Source organism: Seriola aureovittata, chromosome 6, assembly GCF_021018895.1.
Source record: "Seriola aureovittata isolate HTS-2021-v1 ecotype China chromosome 6, ASM2101889v1, whole genome shotgun sequence".
Taxonomy (NCBI): domain Eukaryota; kingdom Metazoa; phylum Chordata; class Actinopteri; order Carangiformes; family Carangidae; genus Seriola; species Seriola aureovittata.
In genome coordinates, this window is record NC_079369.1 from 15,940,939 (window position 1) to 15,949,763 (window position 8,825).

General features: G+C 37.3%; 2 protein-coding genes across 6 annotated transcripts in view; both read right to left on the reverse strand.

The window, feature by feature from the left end:
- The window catches only part of mfsd8l1 (major facilitator superfamily domain containing 8-like 1), a 44,026-nt gene extending 41,234 nt beyond the window's left edge, over nt 1–2,792 (reverse strand). For all 5 annotated transcript variants that reach the window (XR_008828124.1, XM_056379273.1, XM_056379274.1 and 2 more), the window contains exons 1-2: nt 2,373–2,792; nt 64–249 (exon numbers count right to left, since the gene is read on the reverse strand). Coding sequence is in view for 4 of the 5 variants with exons in the window: in XM_056379273.1 (XP_056235248.1) it covers nt 64–249; nt 2,373–2,448 (262 nt within the window). In the remaining variant the exon portion in view is untranslated. The remainder of the gene's footprint in view (nt 1–63; nt 250–2,372) is intronic.
- Nucleotides 2,793–5,366: 2,574 nt separating this feature from the next.
- On the reverse strand, nt 5,367–8,499 carry polr2h (RNA polymerase II, I and III subunit H). The gene is made up of 6 exons (XM_056377622.1): nt 8,329–8,499; nt 7,655–7,745; nt 7,297–7,380; nt 6,773–6,866; nt 6,515–6,598; nt 5,367–6,012 (listed from the first exon to the last, which is right to left on the reverse strand). Exons 2-6 carry the CDS (start codon nt 7,725–7,727, stop codon nt 5,895–5,897), a joined length of 453 nt encoding a protein of 150 aa, XP_056233597.1. The 5' UTR covers nt 7,728–7,745; nt 8,329–8,499; the 3' UTR covers nt 5,367–5,894.
- Between the last annotated feature and the right edge of the window lie 326 nt (nt 8,500–8,825).

Consider the following 8,825-nt stretch of genomic DNA (forward strand, 5'->3'; position numbering starts at 1 on the left):
GAAGGCAACACCACCAGGCTAAACTGAGTGGTGATGTAAATAAAGAAAATATGAGTGACTCACCAACTATCTCAAAAACATTGGCAAACAAGATGATCTTCTTGGTTGTTCGTGTACTGTCAGACAAGTGGCCAAACAGCGGCCCTGACAGGAGGCCACTTAAGCTGAATGCGGACAGGGCCAAACCCAGGAAGTAAGGTGCTGCATCTAAAGTCTGCAAGTACTTCCATATTGTGGGCAATATCACAGCTGGGGAGACAGATGTGAGGGGAATTAGTCTCAAGTTTATTGTTATTATTCAAAAACAACTAACATATATTATGATCTGTAAATATAATCCATCTATCTATCTATCTATCTATCTATCCATCTATCTATCTATCTATCTATCTATTAATATGTATTAGCTAAAGGCTTTGAAATACTCTTATTGAAATGAAAAAACTGGACTCAAAACACCTTATGTGTCTTGGGCCATAACTGGAATACACAACACATATAATGTGAACATTGTCTATTGTAAAGCTGTTGAATTTAATCCAGAATCACTGGCTTAAATGGAGGTGGATTCAGATTCTGAGTCAGTCTTCCCTTCTATGGAGCCATGCAGACTCTTTGGAAATATCCCAACTACACTGTACCTCTGTTGGACTACCTACAAGTGAGCAAAATCACAGAGCATCACATCAAAGATCCATTACCATGGCATCTCACCTTACTGCAACCACTGCGACTCCCCTGAGCACTTCAGGTGGTGCAATATCACTAATAAATCATCTCACTATCATTGCACACGTATTTTCCGTGATAACCATAAATTCATGATTAACTTTTTACCTTCCATCAAAATGTGTATGTTTAACTATTAATGCTTTAGTGTTGTGTTGCATGCAGTTTTGACTTAAGATCTAGAAGCAAGCTAAGATGAGTGTGAAACAAGGCCTGTCTGAAATGTTTGCCATGTCAGTGCTAGCAATAATGAAAGAGCCACCGCAAGAATACACTGCAAAGGTTAACTCTGGCTGCAGTGGTAGCTCTCTCTCCCTGTCAGTGCTTCCAGCCTATTTATCACATAGAAAAAGGGTAGTGCTGACCCAATACAATCCAAATTCAATTTCTGGGTCAGAAGACACACAATAAAGCATGTTCTCAGCAAATTCCAGAGTTAATAAATAATTGCTCAAATTTTCTTGTCATCTGGAGGAATGCCATGGTTGCATCACCCTGACTGAGACACTTGTATGTGGGAGTGATGAACCTACTTGTCATGCGCATGGACTCTTGCTTCTTTGTCACATGTTTTAGGACATTTTATCTACAGTGAGCAAGCAGAAAATTATAGAAACCCCCATGTAGATTTGTTGTATTTGTTGTATTAAATTGCATTACAGCACACTGTAATGCAATTTAATACAACAGTGCTGTAACCAATTTTGTATGCATCTTTCTGAACCTTACTTACAGTGTAAGACAAGGGCTGGCATTAACTAGAGTGTGGTTAGTGGTGCTGCTCATTGAGATTGCTTTAACTTGTATGGTGTTCCCATCACATGTGTTCATAAATACAGTGGGGTCCAAAAGTCTAAGCCCACTTTCCCATGCAAGTGAATGGGAAAGTGGTCTCAGACATTTCGACCCCACTGTAAGTGCAAATGATTGTTAAACACCTTTCAAAATAAAGCACCAAAATGTTCAGTGAATAAAGTCAAACACACAACAAATAAAGCTGTAGTCACAACAAAAACTGAAAGTTTGAGCTTTAGGTAGAATTTTTGGCATAATTATTTTGTCTTGTTTTTTTTTTTTTACGTATTGAGAACATAATTGTAATCATGGCTCAAGTAAAATTTGAGTAAACTAGGCCTGATGTGCTGACTAAGACTAAAGTTTCGGTTAAATGTTAACCATTCTAGAGCATGAATCAGGTGAGAAGACGGGGCTCATATTTATGGGTTTTAACAACCTGAAAAAAACAATCAACAGAAAAATTCTTTTAAGGGTGAAGCTGCAAGGGGGGGAGTTTTGACTCACTTCTGTACTTAGTAAATCTAAGTATTCTTTCCCAGATAGGCTCATATGTGTGTTCAAAACACCTCTTCAGACATGAAGAAAAAAAAAGATGAGCAGATCAAGTTGTCAAAAAACTAAGTTATAGTACTGTCTGCTCCATAGTCCCAAAGTGTGACAGTGAACAATAAAGTTCACTCTACATGGCATTTAACACTCCTACATTACTAATCAAAATATATGACTGCCTTTGTCTACAATAACTTGACACATGTGATGAAATATGACTACCTTGTTATCAGATGCATTAATGCATTTAGATGTCCATGGACCTGCCACAATAACATCCCAAAAACACATCTTACCATATTCCACGCCGCTAAGAAGAAAAATGAGCCCAATGGTGAAGAATGTCAGCTTCCTTTTTCGTCGATTATCCATCGTATTTGTCTGCTATAACCTTTCTATACTTCGACTGTCCACGTTCATTCTTCTTCAAGATACATTTTAATTCTTGTCTCTCTACAAAAAACCGCATCTGACATAATCCTGAGTGCGATGCTTCCAATTACAGCCGACAGCAAGGGAATGCTACCAAGCCTGTCAGCTCCCAGTAGGAAAAACGCTTAAAAAAGAGACACATATTGTTTTACATGTCCTAACAAATGCACTGCGACGGTTTCAGTTCGTGAGGTGTCGCAAACTCTTTCAGCAGGTTAAACTTGAGAACGCAGCCCTGCAAACATTGCACAAGCAAACGCACCCGGGACGCTCCTGCGCATATAAATCCAAACTACATCTACCTACATCACTTCCGGTTGTCTCAACATAGCAAACACCTTGGCCGAGCCCCAAGAACTGAACCCAGTGCTCCATGTGACTATTGCGTGTGCTGTGATTCAGTAATAATGAAATTTAGACAAAACAAGAGCGCCTGTGATTAATTATTTTTGAACACGTTTAATTTGATTTTCACAATAAAATGAATGAAAATTATAAAAAAGTAAAAAAAAAAAAAAAGGTCAAGCACGTTCTAAAACCTAAAGAAAGACATTAACACATGTTCATATACAATAAATAAACACAATAATAAAAAAAAGGCCTACCGCATTATTATAAACTGCACAAGGTGTTACACTGAAAAAGGTAGACTTGTCACCAGGTAGACATGTCTGCATCCCATGATCGTGAAATTGGTGTTTCTGTGGCTTTCCACCCTAAAATAACTAATTTGATTAAAACACTGAATGCTTTTAACTGTTTGGACATGAAATTTATTAAATTTCAAGTCACTAATCATTAGAACAGTCGGCTACAGAATCTACAGCTGCATGACTGAAATATTGCTATTGACTTTCAAAAGCATGCAGTATACCACCAAACACCAAGCATCACTATTAGGAATAAAACCTGCCTGAGTTCTTCATGGCATGGATTCCACAAAATGTTGGACACCTTCCTTTGAGATTCTGGTCCATGCTGACATGATTGCATCACATAATTTCTGCAGATTGTCAGCTGCACAGATGTGGATACTGGACTCAGGTCTGGTGACTACAAAGATCAATTAAGTACACTGAACTCATTGTCATGTTCATGAAACTAGTTTGAGACGGCTTTTGTTTTTTTTTCCACACGGTGCATTATTATGCTGGAAGTAGCCATTAGAAGATGGTAAATTGTGATTCGTACTAAGAAGTAAGAGGCCTTAAGAAAGAAAACACTCCCCAAACCACCACCATCAGCTTTGAATGTTGACACAAGACAGTTTGGGTCCATGGATTCATGTTGTTGCCAAATTCTGACCATGCCTTTCTGTCAACTCCAACTATTCTGGCCACTCCCATCTGACGTCTCTCCTCAACAAGGCGTTTCCGACCGCAGAACTGCTGCTCACTGTCTTTGGTGTTTTGCCCCATTCTGAGAAAACTCTGGAGTAAACTCTTGCATGTGACAATCCCAGGGGATCAGCAGTTTCAGAAATACTCAAAACAGCTGATTTGGAACCAACAATCATGCCACATTAGAGGTCACTGAGATCACCCCCCCCAATTTCTGATGTTTAATGTGAACATTAACTGAAGCTCCTTGCCTGTACCTGCATGATTTTATGCATTGCACAGCTGCCACATGATTGGGTGATTAGATAATTGCATGAATAAGCAGGTGTACAGGTGTTGTATATTGTTTAAGAATTTCTTTCTTAAACAATATACATTACTGTAGTTTTTTTTTAAGGCTACACACTCACTCTACAGCATCACTACATTCAAATGTTTCTTTAAATCTTTTCAAGTACATATCAGGAGTTGTGTGAGTTATTGGCAGTGTTACTCCCCATCCTGTGACATCCATTACCACTGACATTGAGGAGCCTGTGTTGTACACAAACGATGCCTCTTCACCCTTAATTCAATTTTCTGTCTCCCAAGAGTCCACATTTTAGTTTGCCTCAAATCACGCAAATATAGAACAGTAACCTATGGCATCCCGGATAATAACTTCCCATCTGTGAGCTGGGAGCAAAATAATTTAATTTCCTAAAATACTTGTCAGTGCATCAAGTCAACATCTTAAGTTCAAATGTTTTCAGCATTAAGAGGCTGTTTGGTCTGGAAATTTTTCAAGAATGCAAAGCATTAAAAAACAGATTTAGATAAAACAAAAGAGAAGTGATTAAAACCAAATAAGGTAGCAGCTACTCGAGTCCTAAAACAATGATTTCAAAGCTGCTTTTCACTGGAAGCAGCACCTTGCATATAACATTCCTGTTACTCTGTATAGACTGTCCTCATGGTGAACACTTCTCATTGGAATTGTAATAAAGGGGCAGCTGTGGCTCAGGAGGTAGAGTGGATCGTCCATTAATGAGAGGGGCGGTGGGGTCCTTGGGCAAGATTCTTAACCCAAAACTGCCCCTGATGGTTTGTCCCAATATAAGTGCAGTCCATTTACCATTTAATTACTACCCATAGTCCCTTACATGGGAACCTGTTTCTGGAAAGAGATGCTGTCCACTGTGCCATTGTTTTAAATATAAAATAAAGCAGTGTGTAGCCAATCTAAATCCCTATGGACTTCGAGTTGAGGCTGAGAACTTAAGAACTAACAAAACAACAATTAAAAGGTATTACATTTTTGTTTGTGTAGCACTATAAAAGAGAAGTATCTTCTATCTTCATAAAGCATTTCTGGCCTTCGGAGTTGTATATCAGTACTTCATTGATTTTAGGGATACAAGTAAAAACATTGTATTAATTTAGGTTAAGAATAAATATAAATTTGATGTATATTGTATATCCATTACATTGTTTCCAAAGACCATTACCCTGTGAGCTACATGGCCCAGTAAGCACACCTTCTTGAAGAAACCTTTGCCTGCCCTCTTTATTAGAGCACACAACTTGCCTGCAGTCTAGATATTGAGAAAAAGTCTTACAGATGAACTTGTAAAAAAAAAAACAAAATTCAACATGTTTGAAAGATCGCTTCAGCAGCTGCTGAGGTATAGGAAGAAAACCTCAAGGAAAAAATATGCCAAGACAAAAAATAATATATGATCCAAGATGACCAACAACTGACATCAAAGAATCCTTTTGTATAAAAGAAATCTTTATTTACAGTTTGCCAGCAGATGGAAGCTGCAGTACTTTTTAAGTGTCACAGTCTTTAGTCTGTAGTCCATCTTCATGGAGGAAACGTATAAGAATAAAAAAACAAAATATATTTTCTACAGCCTCCATGTGTTCTGTCTGTGAGCTGCTCTTAGAGATGGCCTGTGCTCCAGACTTGGGAATATAAATGTTTTCAGTTCGCAGCTCAGTTAGACTTTAAGGTTGATTGTGGCATTGGAAGAACCAGGGAAAGTGGGTGAGCACAGTTGGGTTTTAAAAGGCCAGTTTCTTCATGAGGAGGTAAACCCTGGAGTCCACCTCAAAGCCGTGAAGGTTGTTGGCATCTCCCTGCAGCCTCATGAGGAGGCCACCATAAGACACATAGGCAGAGCTGAAAGAAGGAACAGGTCCATGGATTAAAACTAATAAATGATAGATTATAACATTTTTCAAACACAATCCCCATCTGATGTAAATGTTATTGTCTCAACAGATTCTAGGCACATGCATTCCCTCTTCACTGTAATGACTTTCTGTTAATAGTTAATCATAGGATAATAATGATAATTTACTTACAAAGCACGTATAGTGCTTTCTTCAGGCAAAGTAAAATATGGTTAGTTACCTCAGTTAAATTTATCATTATATTTGAAAATGGAGGCTGCAAAAGCAGTCAGTTCTGCTTTTTGAATTTATGTTAGTGAAAAACTACTAGAATTCAACTATTGGCTTACACAATTTCCATGTTACTTTTTCATAAAATAAAAATGGCAGGTAAATTATCACATAAATGCTAAATTCATTACCAGTCCATGCCAATTGTTATTGCAATTATACTAATGGCATTCTTGGCTAAGTCACTGTATTAACACATATACTATAACATCACTCACAGGCGCGTGGCTGCTTCTGTTGAGGTCTCATCACCTTCAATCTTGTAAACTTTCCCGTACATCACATAATCAAATTGGTCCGCTCTGGAAATTTAAACAAAGTGAAATGAGAGCACAAATCTAAACTAGCAAAAAACACTCAAGACAGTCATACTAAGAAGGACAAATGTTATTACATCATTTAATAAAAATGTTCACCAAACAGCATGTGTTGGTAATATTATATGTGTCAATATATTAAAAGAGCAAATGTCGTACCTAGACGGCCGGTCATCTTGAGGATTATACTCTCCATCATCTGGGGTTCCATCTTCATATAACGTACTGGCAATAACCAGTCTGAACTTGTCACCTTGATGAAATGCACGCATAAGACCACACTGAGTTTATCATGTCATTGGACTATTGGGACACTTTGGTTTAGTGATGAGTTTTTGATGCATGGTTCAATGTGCCGGTATTTCAAGATTCACTGATCTCTACAGTTCAGTTGATTTCCTTTGGTTGGAAGTAGAAAAGAATATTACACAACTCTGCTAAATGTGTGACAGATTTTGCGGGAGCCAGTGAGTATACCCAAAACACTTTGCTAGAGGAGGGCTTTACTTTTAAAAAGTGCAAATTTATTCAGATGAAGTATGAAAATTAAATAATGTAGCCACATGTTCTCATAATAGAGTATACTGTCAAATTGTGATTATGTTATCAACAAAATCAACAAATTAATGACTTCCAATCTTTAACTTAAAACTAAGCAAAGGACAAAAAGGTTACTTTCTTACCAAGATCAACAGGATAGATCTGTATGTTCACATCCAGGATGAGGTCCATCTTGAAAGATTCACTTTCACAATGTAGACGAGACACTGCAACAAATTATCACATCCCTTTTACCTCTGTTTTGATTTTCACTAACACTAAGAAACATCTGGGTCTTTAGTTTGATAGATGCTTTATTCATGATTTTTGAGATTTTTTTAAAGAGTAAGGTGCATGATGATTGATTATCTGCAGAATTTTCCAATACATTCATAGAGAACAGAGACTACTTCAATATACAAGCATATGGCTGTTGACTGGTATTTATAAACTTAATTTCCCAACTCCTTCAGCCTTCTTTAATAAAGACATTTCACACACCTCTGTCAAACTTCTTGCCATCTGGATCAATGTCTTTTACATCAAAGATATCCTCAAACAGAATTCCAGCCATCTCTGTTCTGGTCTATGACTTTGGAAAGGAATAAGAGAAATTATTCAGTTAAGTTTCTTTAAAAGGAAAAGAAAAGAAAGAGCAGAGCAGAGACAAATAAATTAGTGTTCATGTTTTAAATGCATTTTCTGGGTGTTTATGATTTGAGGCATTGCGGTGCTTGAACCTGCTCAATATAAGACAACCTGTAAAAATGACCTTAAACAAGTTACACCTTATTACTTCAAACAAGATGCTGCGATGAAGAATCACCAATAATGGGATTTTGACTACAACTGTATTTCAGCTACAATACATTATAGGCTTTAAGTGAATCCCTAGACCACACATTGCCAGCTGCTTTACTAACACTAGACACGTTTGTCACAACCTTTATCCTGTACTTAGTTATGAATGTGTAACTGAAAAAGTTGTTGGCTACTAATATACACTTACTCAACATTAAACTAACAAGGTTGCTGTCAGGCATAATCGGAGTTTTAGCCAAAGTTATAATATCCTCCTTCATAGTTACAACGTTAACTACAACTTCAGCAGCGTATCCTGTTCGGGCTAGCTGTTAGCGTTAGCATGCTGTGTACATAATTCCCCCCAAGCTTACCTCAAATAAGATGGAACTCTTATATTATATTATTCCGTGCACACTTTAATGTCGTAGTCAATCGATTTCCCTCTATGGTTGTGTGCTAGAAATCTAATTTGAGTAACACTTCATTCATTACTATGTGAAACAGACTGTACCGCGCAAGAACAATGTGCGCGACCTTTGACACGCAAACTGCTTCCGGTTGAAAATACGACCTCATTGCTAGTAATGCTAACAATATTGATATTCTAAATAGATGTGAATATTGTTATTATATATGCCAGATAAAAATATGCAATATAGTTTTAAAAAAAAAAGTAAACGTTAACTTACGTTATAACTATCCATCTATCGTTACTGAACACCGGACATTATTGTAGTTTACACTTTGAAACTAGGGATATTTTACTCAGGAGTCCGCGCAGTAATAACCACATTTTAGATAAATAAGAAACAAGCAGAACACTTCGTCGTAGAACTATACAATGTATATAAAAGGGTTTTAATGAAAC